General features: G+C 58.1%; 1 protein-coding gene across 3 annotated transcripts in view; it reads right to left on the reverse strand.

Annotated features, from left to right (window-relative positions):
- Positions 1–3873: 3873 nt before the first annotated feature.
- GRM4 (glutamate metabotropic receptor 4) overlaps positions 3874–13236 on the reverse strand; it is a 114648-nt gene continuing 105285 nt past the window's right edge. Inside the window, exons 10-12 of one of the 3 annotated variants that reach the window (XM_027524930.1) lie at positions 10839–10871; positions 10625–10760; positions 3874–4815 (exon numbers count right to left, since the gene is read on the reverse strand). In XM_027524930.1, coding sequence (XP_027380731.1) covers positions 4766–4815; positions 10625–10760; positions 10839–10871 — 219 coding nt within the window. In that variant the 3' untranslated portion in view covers positions 3874–4765. Of the gene's footprint in view, positions 4816–10624; positions 10872–13236 lie in introns of all 3 variants that reach the window. The other 2 variants (XM_027524931.1, XM_027524929.1) reach the window with 2 other exon arrangements.

A 13236-nucleotide genomic window follows, 5' to 3' on the forward strand; every position in this document is an offset into this window, starting at 1 on the left:
TAGCTTTGACTAGATGGACCTTTGTCCGCAAAGACATGTCTTTGCTTTTTAATATGCTGTCTAGGTTGGTCAAAGACCAAAGACTTTTTGGCCTTAATTGGTCCATGCATGCTAAGTCACTTCAGTCGTGTCCGAGTCTTTATGACCCCATGGACTGCAGTCCTCCAGGCTCCTCTGTCCATGAGATTCTCTAGGCAAGAATACTGGAGTGGGTTCTCATGCCCTCCTTCAGGGGATCTTCCTAACTCAGGGATTGAACCCGTATCTCCTGTGGATCCTGCAGGTGGATTCTTTACCTCTGAGCCACCCAGGAAGCCCCAAAATGGTCCACATCAAAAAAAAGGAAAAAAATCTTCTTTTTTTTTTTAAATAAAAGGGCCCATAGTCTGACCTCTGGCTGGGGAGGGGTCCCACAGCCCTCTAGAAGATAAGCATCCTCCTGTGAGCTTCCAAGGACCCTTCCCTGGGCCTGGAGGCTGAAGTGGCTCCATGCTCCCGGAATGAGGCTAAGAGATAACTCTCTGGGCCCCCTACCTCTGCTTCCAGGGACTGAGAAGGCAGGATGGGAGAAACAGACCCTAGCACATTGGAACTCAGAACCAGCCCATCTGAGCTGGAAGGGATCCAAGCTTGGATACTGCTCCTGAAGCTTAGCCCTCAGGGTCCTGGGAATTCCACAGAGGTGGCCCGTGTGCCCAGCTAGCCTGGGAGCCCAGTGAACTCCTGTTCAGGACAGTTAGCAGCTTAGTCTTCATTTTGAGCCTCAAAAAGCTTTTTAGTGGCATTGTCCCCACCCTGACTACAGAAACCCCAAGGGCTGGTACCACCCTGGCTTGCTCACTACTGCATACCGGGGCCTGGCTTGTACATGCATGAGTGCATGCATGCCCAGTTGCCTCAGTCGTGTCCAACTCTTTACTACTGCCCTATGGACTGTAGCCTACCAGGATCCTCTGTTCATGGTATTCTCCAGGCAAGAATACTGGAGTGGGTTGCCATGCTCTCCTCCAGGGGATCTTCCCAACCCAGGGATCGAACCCTGGTCTCTCCCATTGCAGGCAGATTCTTTACTGTCTGAGCCACCAGGGCAGCCCACACAGTACACAGTAGGTACTTACTATCTGTTGAATGAAAAAGGAAAGTGTTCTTACCAGATTTGTCTAGTTTTTCCCAGACTTTCTTGGTTTTAGGACTGAAAGTCCAGCAGCCCAGGAACTCCCTGAGACTCCAGAGACCCTAGGTCTGAACTCCACCCTCCATCTGCCCCACATAAACATATTTCAGTCCCACATGTTGGCCTTTTGACATACAGCTAGTGTTAGGTAGCTTGGCCTTGCACTGAACTGAGCTACAGGGCTTGTAAATGGACTTAAAGACCCTACCCCCAGAGCTTCTGGTCCAGCCAGCCTGGGATGGGGAGAAACCCATAATTTGATTTCCTCCTTTTTTTTCGCCCATGGCCATGCCATGCAGCAGGCAGGATCTTAGTTCCCCGACCAGGGATCAAACCCATGCCCCCTGCATTGAGAGCACAGAGTCTTAGCCACTGGACTACCAGGGAAGTCCCCCATAATTTGATTTTCTAACAAGTTCTCAGAGATGCTGATGTTAAGATTCTTCTGCCAGAACACTGATTTACCTGGCCCACTGAGCTGTCCCTGATCCCCTGGGGAGCTTGTAAAACAGATCTGTGCCAGCCCCACCCACGGGACCTCAGATCGAGTCCTTCTGAATGACCATCCACCATCTCCATGGTCTAAAGTTCTGGTGGGGGTAGAACCTCCACTAGGTAATTTTGTTATCTTGCCCTGGGCAGGGCAGGGGCTGCCTCTGACCTCACCCTGGGGCCTCTCAGAGGCTGAGGCCCTAGGGGAGGGCTGAGCACAGAGGAGAGAAAAGGTCTCCGGGGGGTCAAGGACACTGCAAATCCCCCCATCTTATTGAAATAGAAAATTCTGAAGATACAAATATCTGTCCACATTTCGTGGGTGTCTCTTGAGCCTGGGAGTTAATAATATGGGATGGAGAGCAAAGATGAGCAGCCAGCTGGCCCTGGAAGTTCTCCCCACCACATGTGTCAGGGCCGGCCCCATCTGCAGCACCTGGGGGACCCCAGCCCCAGCCTCACAGGCCTAGGCCTCCATCGTGATGGGCCCCTGGGATGCCCACCATCCCACAGAGCTGCAGCAGGCTTGCCTTCCAAAAGTCCTGCTGGGAGTGGGTCCTTCCTCCTCATCTCTGGACACAGAGCCTACTCACCTCTCCTCTGTACACCAGACCCCTGCTGGGAATGCACACCCCACCCAAGCCTTCCCCACTTAGCTCACTCACCCCCACTGTCGTGTTTCTTTGGGTCATCAGCATTTCTAGAGCCCCAGGCAGGCCAGCCTAAGGCCCATGCAGAGCCCACCCGGCTCTGACCCTCAGCCTCCTCCTCCCTCTAGGAGGCCTTGAACTGCCCTTGGGCCCCACTGCCCTCTCCTGAGTGCTAGGGGGACAGAGGGGGCAGCACCCACCTTGGAAGGAACATGACTCTCCCTGGATCCTAGAAGGGGGCTCCACAGATACGGGGGCACCTGGGGAAGTCCTGGGCTGAGTGTCAAGCCCTTGGGTTCCAGGCCAGGCCCTCTGTCCAGACCCAGCCCAGCAACCACCATAGAGGGACCCGGACCACTGAGGGGACAAGGTGCCTAGGCAGGGGGTGCGGTCAGAGAGCTGCCCCTGCCCTTCACATCCAGCTCCCTCACTCCACCCCTGCCTACACTACACTGGGCACTGAGTAGACTCTATTCTGGATGGCAGCCTCAGGGACCACCCTGCAAAAGCAAGATGATGGGTGTGAGAGCTCCTTCCCCACTCCCTCCCTTACATACGTATTTATTGAGCACACAGTAGGCACTGCACACACACACACAGTCTCACACGGACCCCCAGGAGAACAGACTCCCGAGCCTGGCCCCCAGGAGTAGCCCCCCAGGCGGACAGAGGGGCCTGACACGTGATTGAACGGCCCACCTCACCTCTCACACACACCCACACCTGCTCCACACCTGGGCCCCGCCAGCCCCCAGTCGGGCCCCTCTAGCGCTCTGTCAGGTATCAGAGGAAGTGGGGCGGGGGGAGCGGGCAGGAAGGGGCAGCTCAGGCAGCTGCCGTCTGGGGCCTCGCTGTGTCGCTGGCTCTGTAATTTACCCCTGGCAGGGCCCAGCCCCTGAGCAGCTCGCTCCCCACCTCCCAACCTGCCACGGATGCCAGCTGCTGTGAACACACTCCCACTTGCAGAGGACAGCATCCTCGTGACATGGGTGTGATGTGGACGCACACCCACTGGAGCCTAAGCAGACAGACACTCCCACAAGACAAATAAGCTTGCCTATGGAGGCATAGGAGTGCGCGCGCGCGTACACACACACACACACACACACACACACACACACACACACAAAATGGACAGACGCACAGGGCTGGGGGGAGACACACACATACACAGAGATACACCTGTGCCATACACCTGGCCCACCTGGCCACGTGCCACACACTCATCTCCAGGACAGCCACCATCCCAGCACCTGTGACCTGGAGACAGGACCCACAGGAGGGGAGGGCTCTGGGTGCTGGGAACCCTGTACCCACTCTCTCAAGAGGAGCATTTACTGGCTGGGAGGGAAGGAGGGGATCAGGTTATGGTTGGCCCCTCCCTGCCCAGGGACTCTCCAAGACCCCACCCGAGGCCAATCCAGGAAGCAGTCTCCACTGCCCTCCAGCCCTGTGTCCCTGTCACCCAGTTCCTCCTTCCCTGTAACCGCAGGGCCTCCAGCTTCGGGCTGAGCCAGGGGTCCGACCGCAGGCCCCTCAGTGGATGTGGAGCCGGGGTGCAAAACCATGTATTTATTTTTATTAGAAATGTTCTTGGTATAAAAACAATCATGCGCTACACATTGTCGTCAATAACCATCACCAGACACCCAGGCACTGAACTCCGTGTCATCGGCGGGAGGGGCAGGCGGGCAGGCGGGCAGCACACGCGGCAGACGGCGGGGGGCAGGCGGGAAGGCTGCGGGCCGCGGGCACGCACAGAGGTCACGGAGAGGACGCAGCACTTGGCAACACACTCGGGATTTGCTTTTGTTTTGGCTTTTTTGTGTTTTGATTTTTTTTTTCTCCTTTTTTTCTCTTTAGCGACATGTAGGATTTGGTGAATCGGCAAAAGATGGCAGGGAGAGGGAAATGAAGGCGAGGAGGGGGCTGAGGACAGGAAAGAAAAATGAGAGACGGGCGGAGCACAGGAGAAGAGACGGGAGAGAGCTGGAGACGGCAGAGACGGAAAGAGAGAAGATACAGAAAAAGCAGAGGGCACACAGACAGAGACACACGGCGAGAAAAGGTGATACAGAGAGAGAAGAGAACTCAAGACTGGGATGGAGACTGAGGGAGTCACCAACAGGACAGGCAGAGACGAGGGGGGAAACCAGTGCCCGAGCCTCGGGGGTTTGGGGCGGGGCGGGGCCGGCGCAGGACGCAGGCGCTCGTGGCCTGAGGCTTCCCAGCCCCCCAGCCTCCTCCTGGCCCCGGCCCGGCTTGTCCAGGCCACCCAGCAGTGACTGCCGGGGGTCCCACTGTCAGCAGCACCAAGCCACGTCCGCGGGAGCCCGCAGGCGGTGAGGACATCAGCTGGGCCCCTGGGCGTGGCCCTGGCCGGACGCACCATCCACAAGGGTCTCCGTCCTCCTCCTCCTCCTCCTCCTGGGCGGCTCCGGGGGCCGAGCTAGATGGCATGATTGGTGTAGGTGACGTAGGTCTGTTTGGTGGCCAGCGCTGGAAGGAGAGAGACCGGGGAGCGAGGAGTCAGGGGCTGTCTTCATCCAACGCCCCTTCCGCAGGCATGGCCCTGCCCGGGGCATCAGCACCCATCCCACCCACTGAGCACTTCCCCCACCCCCCACCCCCCGACCCATCCCACCCACCCCCACACCTGGGCTGCCGGCCTGGCGGGCCCATCCGTCTTCACCTCGTCCCCCTAGGCGGACCCTCCTTGGAGCTCTCCCTGCTGACGCCATTCCTCTGTGAGTATCGCCCCCCAGCCCCCACCCCACGGAGTCCCTGTGTGCTCCTGATCCCACGAGGCTTTAAGAGGATCGTGTTTATTTCTGATATGATACAGTCTTCAAGTATGACCAGGGGAGAGTTTTTCAGACATGCAACACACACTTTGGAAACACACATGTAAAGAATATATACAGACACACAGCCTTGGGGGAATGAGCAGAAATGCAGACAGAGGAGATGAGGGAACCAGAGAGGGGCCTCAGGGGGCTGGGCACTGGGGTGTGTGCCTAACTCGGCCCTACTCCCACGCCCGGGGAGATGGTGGGAGATGGAAGTCCTTGGGACCCCTCCCCCTCCCCCACCGGGGGTCCTGTCTCACCCCAGCCCTGAGCCCCTCTTATCTGCATGCATCAGTTCGGCTTCCGCTCACCCATCACGGGGCCAGGGCTGCCTCTCTGGGTGTCTCCCCTCCCCACAGCCACGGTCAGGGAACCATGCCAGCCCCCCACCCCACCCCGGGCATCCCAAGTGCCTGCACTGCCACCCCACTGGAGTTCACACCTCACAGCAGCCTCAGGAAGAGGCCAGGTAAGCACCACCCTCTTGGAACACTGAGGAGCTGAGGCCAGATGGGTGAGGAGCCCAGCCCGAATCCTGGGGTTTTTTCTGTCCTGCCAGGGCTCAGGGTCTCCCTCCATGACCTGCAGACAGCTCGGGGGAAGTCGGGGAGGCTGCCTGTGCTCTCTCTGCCAAGAGAGCAGAGTGGATGTGGGACATCGCTGTGCCCTCGGTCATAAAACTGCCTTGACTCTGTCAGGACCCTAACAGCTCAGAACAGGGGGGAGCATCTACCAGGCACAGCCAGGGGCTTCTGCCTGGAGAAGGTGACATGGAAGACGGCAGGATGGTGGGTGGCACCCTGACCACCCCCAGCTGTCTGTCTACCAGTTTTCACTGCCAAATTAAGGACCATATTTCCCAGACTCCCTTGCAGCCCAGAGTGGCCTCATGTGACCACATTCCTGCTAATGACAAGTGTCAAGGGCTGTGTGCAGCGTCCACACATTTGATGAAAATAGACTGTTCCCATGCACGAGGAGTGGGAAATGGACCTTTATTGTTTTAAACCACTGAGATTTGGCAGAATTATTTGTTACCATAAAATGATCAAGCTCATTCTTTGGGGGAAAAAAAATAGATTGTTTCCTCCCTACTTCCTCTCTTTTCCGTCCTGTGGCCAGAAGCAACATCTAGGTCGAGTAGCCCCAGGCATGAGGACAAGGACAACCCTCTAGGACCCGACGGAAAGACAAACAGAAGGAACCCAGGTCCCTGCTGCTACCCGCCATGCACTACAAGATCAGAGAGAAACAAATCTGATTTGACCACTCTGTCCTGGGGCCTCTTTGTCATAGCAGCGTGACCGGAAGCTCACTCATACAGCCGGAACTGCAGCAACCCTCTCAGAGGGTCCCCTGGGTGTGGAAAGAAGCAAGGTTGCCAGGATGGGGTGAGCAGGGGGGACACCAGGGGACCAGTGGGGAGGCTAAAGGAAGAACTCTCTCCTGGCCCGGGCTGAGAGTGGCCTTGGTAGGCAGATGAGCTGAACTAGTCCCTGTCAACGGAAATATCCAAGCAGAAGATTAACGATCACTGGGCAGGGGCAGGGAATTTCAGGTTTTAGGTGCCACCTGGACAGGTGCTACTGGAAGGTGTCCACGACACCCAGGACAGCATTAAGAACCCAGCACAGCACTGCGCAGTGTGTAAAGGACACCCACCTTCATTTCTAAAACAGCCTACGTCCCTCTGGGAGGCTGGAGGACCGAGGGTGGACAAGGAGCACAGCTGTGACCTCAGCCAGCTCCTCCCCGCCCTGCGAGGTCTCCGGGCCTACAGCAGGAGGAGAGCGGCCCTTTTTGCTGAGAGTTCCTTCCCTTCAGCTGCCCCTACATCCCCGCCCACTCTCTCCCCCAACCTCAGAAAAAGAGCCGGCCACTGACTGTGACTCTCACGTCCGTGGGCCAGGCTACTGAGCATCAATTCCCCAGGGCTCCATCACCCCTTGGGTGAACTGATAAAACTGAATTTCCAAACCTGTAAACCCATCGGCAGCTCCTGGCTCAGAGGGGAAGGAAAACCTCAGCAGCAAGATCGCCACTGACTGCAGGGGCCCGGGAGCCTGAAGTGAGGGCGGTGGGGGCGCAAGGAGAGCGGCGGGGACAGAGAACGTAGCAGGGAGGGGAGGGACAGCTGGGCCCCTCCTCTCCCTCCAAGACCAGAGCTGCCTCCTCTAGAAAACCCAATCCGTGGGTTTCAGGACCCAGAAGCACCTTCAGCCCTCCGCTATAAGCCAGCAGCCCCAGAGTCCTTCAACGGAGCCTGAGTCTGACCATCTGGAAAATGGGAGCAATGATTCCGCCCACGGCCCCCAGGAGCTGAGGCTCATAAGGAAGAGCTCTGGCCACTTGAGGTCCCGCCCTGCCCTCACTGGTGTAGGGGATCTCAGCCTCTGCCATGCAGACTTTCTAACAAATTGAACCTCTCAGAACCTCAACTCCCTCATCTGTAAAATGGGGTGATCATAAGCCCTTACCTGCTCTCAGAAACCGGGTAGATAGAAATACTCCCTAAACCCTGAAAAATGGTAGGTGAAGGGGCCGGGCTAAGATATCCATGAGGACTGGATGGGGCCAGCGACACTCCAGGGGCGGCAGCTGCGTGGAGGGGGCGGGGAGGAGGTGTGGCCCAAGGACCCAAGCCCATCCCTCACTGATGACTCCCGGCTGCTGGCTTTCAGTGTCGCTGTCTCAGCTAACAATTAGCTGGGCAGTGGTGGCAGAAGCTGTCAGCCCCCATTTGTCGTCCCCATGTTTTCTCGCCTAATCTGCCTGCAATCGGGCCCCTGAATTATTTATTCTGTTGTTTGTTTAAAGATACGTGGCCTGCCAGTGACAGAGTGAAAAATGTCCCTGCTCCACAGAATGACACCTCCCCACTCCTCTGGCTCACACCCCCACGATCTGGCTGTTCCCAGAATTAATCACCCGGCTCCCGCCCAGCGCCTCCATGGCCGCTGTTGTCCCCGAGCTGAGAAGGTGGGGGCGAGGGAGCCGGCCTCCAGTCCTCAGTGCAGGGGTCGGTGGGGAGGACCAGCTCTCACCCTGCCCTCTCGGGAAGCAGGAGGCTGGGAAAGCTGAGTCTCCCTTGCCAGGCCCGCACAGGGACCTCTCCTTGTCCCCAGTCCCCAGGTGCCAGTCTGAGTAGAGGCAGAGGCAACTGTGTCAACGAGGTGCCATCAGTCCCACCCCTGGGGTTCCCTCTGGCCGGTCACAGCGCTATGCGTGCCACCCTCCGGGGTCAGGGTGCTCTCTCCTGTTAGACACGGGGGTCTGAGCGAGCTGATACCCACTTGCTCTCATGAGCCCTGGAGCAAAGCGGGGCCTGGGGGCATGGGACCCAAGAAGGGTGAGTCTCCCTGGGAAGGAGGAAAAGGAAGTCAGGAGTGTGGGGTGGGAAGCAGCGAGGGGTCCCAGCTCAGGACAGAAGGACCTAGTTAGGGGCTGCCCTGGGGGTTTCTGCACATCTGAGTGGACGTGAAAGACCAGAGGTGGGAAGGCCCATGAGGACACTGCCCCTTCCCATCACAGGCAGAGGGTCCACATGGCATCTGAAGGGAGCCCCAGGCTGTGTGTAGGCACAAGGAAGTTGATGCCCTGGAAAGAAGAGTACGACCATAGGGAATAAAATGTCATTTGGTGGAGGGTGTGGCCAAGAGTTATCAGGGGTGTTGAGCAAAGGAGGGGCATGCTGGAAGCCAGGTACTTGGCTCTGCACAGAGAGACAGGGAGGCCGGATGGAGTCAGAGTCAAGAGAAAGACACAGTATGGCCAGCTAGTCATGACCTTGCTCTGTGACCTCAGGAGAATCACTCACCCTCCCTGGGCCTCAGCTGGGGATCCAGCCCAATCCAGGCCTCACAGGACAGCTGTGAAGACCACTTAAAGGGGAGAGATCTCTGGGAAGTGAAAAGTCCTGTTTGGATGTGGGGAAGGACTTTCCTCCTTTCTACAGCTGATAACTTTTTCTACAGGTGGGAATGACTGATAACGGAAGATGCTTCAGCCAGAGCCCCAGGGAGGGGAGCCTGTGGGAGGGCCTATCCCAGCCCAAACACCTGCTAGGGAGGTCTCCTGTTTCTCCTGATCTCTTGGTGGGTGACAAAGGGGCCCTTCTCTGGAGCCTGTGCTCACCAATCTCCCTCCTGGTGTTCCCAACAATGTCCACTTGCGGCCTTTCCCCCAGGACTAGAGGGAGGAAGCAGAGCACTGACCTGAGGGGCCACCGGATCTGAAACTCTCCTGGGAAAGGGGCTCTTCACTCTGCCGCCTCCAAAAAAAGGCCCCCAAGACTCCCAGAAAGCGGGGAGGCAGGAGGGGCTGCTATTTTAACCATTCGGACATTTACAGGGGGTCCAGGGAGGGAGTCCAGGTCTGCGGTGGGACCACAAGTTCCCCTGCACCCTGTCCACCCGGGAGCAGTCGGAAGCGAGGCCCGTACAGTCCCAGCCCACAGGTCAGAGGCCTCGGTCTCTACTTGGAGGCAGTGGGACATCACCTGCTGCCACGAGGCCCCGGGGAGTCCCTCGCCTATCTGAGCCTTCCTTTTCTCATCTGTTGTTTAATTGTTCAATTGTGTCCAGCTCTTTTGTGATCCCATGGGCTGTAGCCCTCCAGGCTCCTCTCTCCATGGGATTTCCCAGGCCAGAATACTGGAGTGGGTTGCCATTTCCTTCTCCAGGGGATCTTCCCCACCCAGGGATCAAACCCGGGTCTCCTGCATTGTAGGTGAATTCTTTACCATCTGAGCCCCCAGGGAAGCCCTTCCTTATCTGTAGCCTCAAATAATTAAAAACCACTGCTTTCAAGGTTGCTGTGAAGATGAAAACTGGTTCCTGCAGGGGTGGCCCAGAGTCGGGGTTCAAGAAATGGTCACCCAACCTGTCCCTCCCATGCCCTACCTCTCTCTCCTTGGACATCCCCCTACCAACCACTCTGCAGGCCCTGCTCCCCACCCTAGGCCTCACTTACCCATCCCAGGACCAGTGTCCTGAGTCCCCCCTCTCTCAGGACCCTGCCTTGGGGCAGCTGGACAAAGTCAAGCTGAGGGATTTTAACTGCTTCCAGACAGCGCCCCCCTACCCAGGGAGACTGAAAGGGCCAGAGTCTCAGGTCACCCTGTCTAACCAGGCCCCCCACGGACTCTTCCTAAGTGGGCATAGTTCCCTGGAAGGGAGAGGCAAGAGTCCCCTTCCCAGGACGGGGCGGGGCAGATTGGGCTGTTGCCCACTGTTGCCTCAAGGCTCTCCTCTGGGTGGGAACCCCGCACTTTGGCCTCAGGGCTCTCCCTGTGACCCCATTGGACCAGACTTGGTTGGGAGCGGGGAAGCGGGGACCTGCTCCAGGAAGAGGGCGGGGCCGGGCTGGTCGAGAGGAGAGGGGCGGGGCTTGGGCTGGTCCAGAGGAGAGGGGCGGGGCCTGCGCTGGTCCAGAGGAGAGGGGCGGGGCCGGGCACTCACCGGGGGCTTCCAGGTTTTCGCAGAGCTCGGACTTGGCCTCGCCGTTGGGCCGGAAGCTGCCTTTCTGCGTGAACTTGTTGGACATGGTGGCGGCGGTGACGACGGCTTTGAGACTGCGCTTGCGCTTGGGCACGTTCTGCTCCGGGTGGAAGAGGATGATGTACACCTTGGGCATGTAGAGCATCCCCAGGGACACCGAGGCGCTCAGACTCACCGAGACCGTCAGCGTCGTCGTCTGGATGTACAGCTGGGGGCGGGCCGGGGGCGGCGTCAGAGCGCGCTCTGCCCCGGGCTCGCGGGGGCCCTGTCCGAAGCCCACCCCTCAGACAGACACAGCTGGCGACCCCGCCCTGTGTCCTGCTGGTTTCTGGCGGAAGGGAGCCATGGTATAGAGCCTGAATTCAGCCTGGCTCCACCACTGTCACTATGTGATCTTGGACAAGCCACATCCTTTGGGCCTCAGTTTCCTCGGGCATGAGAGTTCTAGTCCTTACCTCATAGGGTTGTTGTGAGTTTGAAATGATTTAATAAATGGCAAAGGCATGTAAAATATCTGGTATGTAGTCGGTGCACACAAGTGTTCACCACTGTTACGTGCTATCTGGGAAAGGCCCAGGGGCGGGGCTCTCAGGGGACAGCTGACCCTCCCCTGAAGCAGCACCCTGCACAGGGCTGGGAGTGAGGTGAACATCGGGAGGTGCCTTGTAGTAGCTCCCGGTGGCCATGGCACAGCACTGTGGCCAGGACCCCCATTCAGTGACTGTCCCCCCCATGCCACTCTGTACAGAGCAGGCAGCTGGCACAGGAGCCATGGCACCCGTCGTGATGCACTGATGGCAGCCCAGTCAAAGCTCATTTCACGCTCACTCGCCAGCACTAACAGTGACAGATGTTTAGCAAAATGAAAGCCCATTAATCTGGGTGTCGGGTAATCCATTCTTCAATAGTGGGGCCTTCCAGGCAGGGCCCGACAATTCCCACTGCCCCAGCCTGGGATCCCCTCCCCACCTCCTCCTTCCCTCCTGGGCCTCCAGGTCTCAGCTGCCTCTCTGGCCTCCTCAGCCAGGGTAGGGCCAGGGGAAGCCCAGGCTGTGGCCCCCAGGTCTGGGTATGGGAAAGCAGAAAATGCTCTCTGCCTCCTAGATTTGCCGTTTCTGAGCCTGGGATCCCTCCCCTGGGGCCTGGTTAATGTACCACCTCCTCCAGGAAGCTCTCCCTGACTCCCAGATCCTAGCCAACCCCCCAAGACAGCCTTCACTCCTTGCACCCAGCCCAGCAGTGGGGGACCTGGGTCTAGACTTGAGTCCTGAGGTCACAGGGGCCCTGGCCTCGTTGGAAAGTCTCCTGAAGGGAGGGGCCAGGTCCTCCTGTTCTCATATTCTCCCAATCCCCTGCCCCTCTCCATAAATACCTCATGACCTGAATCTGAAGGGCCTTCATCTCGGCCACCCTTCCCCGGGGTTCTTGCCTTTGGGAGGGGGCTGGAGAAGCTGGAGGGTCTGAGAGGAGAGAGCTGTGTGACACCGGGGAAGTCTCATTCCCTCTCCAGCCCTCAATTTTCTCATCAGCACAATGGGATGATGGCACCTACCTCACCCAAACCACCAGGATACCCACGCACAGACTATGAGGTCACATGAAACTTACAGGGGGTCCCGAGGAGGAGGCTGGGAGTGCGGAGAGGCCACCGTTCAGAAAATGTCACAGACCCAGGAAAACAAGAGCCTGCTCCCCAGTGAGCACACACACCTCTGTCCTCACACACAACCCACACTCTCACCCACGGGCACAGCACTACCCCCAGCATGTGGATGGGAAAGGTCATGACTAGCCAGTGGAGGGTGCCAGCCACCTCGCCCACCCCTGAGATGGCATTGGGGCCCCAGGGTGGAAGGGGTGGAGGGGTCCAGGCTCCAGAGTATCACAACAGACCCTTGGAGAAGAGAGTGGAGGTCTGGATTCAGCAAGAACAGGCATGCTATCTCGGTCTTCACCATTGACTGGGGGTTCCCTGAGGACAAGGCATGCCTCTGTCATTAGATTTGGGGGTCCCTGAGGGCAGGGGTGTCTCTTCTTTCACACTGGGGATTCTTGGGTGTATTTCCAGGATAGATTCATCTTAGGTCATTTGCCCCCACCTTGGTGATGGGGGGAGGTACGGTTGGGCCAAAATGAGGTTGGTGGGACAGGGCTCAAAGACCCCTCTCTGGGCGGAGTGAGGCCTGCAGTTGACACAGTCCTGTGTCGGGGTCCAGGGACTGGGTTCCAGACTCCACTCTGCCCTGACCCACTGAGGGATGCTGGGCCCCCTCCACCAATACAGGCAGAGCTTGCTCCATGGGCGTGAGCACTCGGTTTAACACCTTGAGTTCTGAGTAATTTTTGAACAAGGGGTGTTCATTCTCATTTGGCACCAGGCCCTGAGAACTATGCAGCCAGCCCTGCATACAGGCCTCAGTGTTTTCAGCCTAAGAGCCTTTCAGCACACAAAATACAAGGAGGGGCAGAAAAAGACCAAACCTGAACAAAACTGCCCCCAATCTGTTGGAGTCCCTCTCCTGGGGGATCCTTTAGCCGTCCCCAGGCTGGAGGTGGCCGGCCCTGTGCACAAA

Source organism: Bos indicus x Bos taurus, chromosome 23 (assembly GCF_003369695.1).
Source record: "Bos indicus x Bos taurus breed Angus x Brahman F1 hybrid chromosome 23, Bos_hybrid_MaternalHap_v2.0, whole genome shotgun sequence".
In the NCBI taxonomy this organism is placed as follows: domain Eukaryota; kingdom Metazoa; phylum Chordata; class Mammalia; order Artiodactyla; family Bovidae; genus Bos; species Bos indicus x Bos taurus.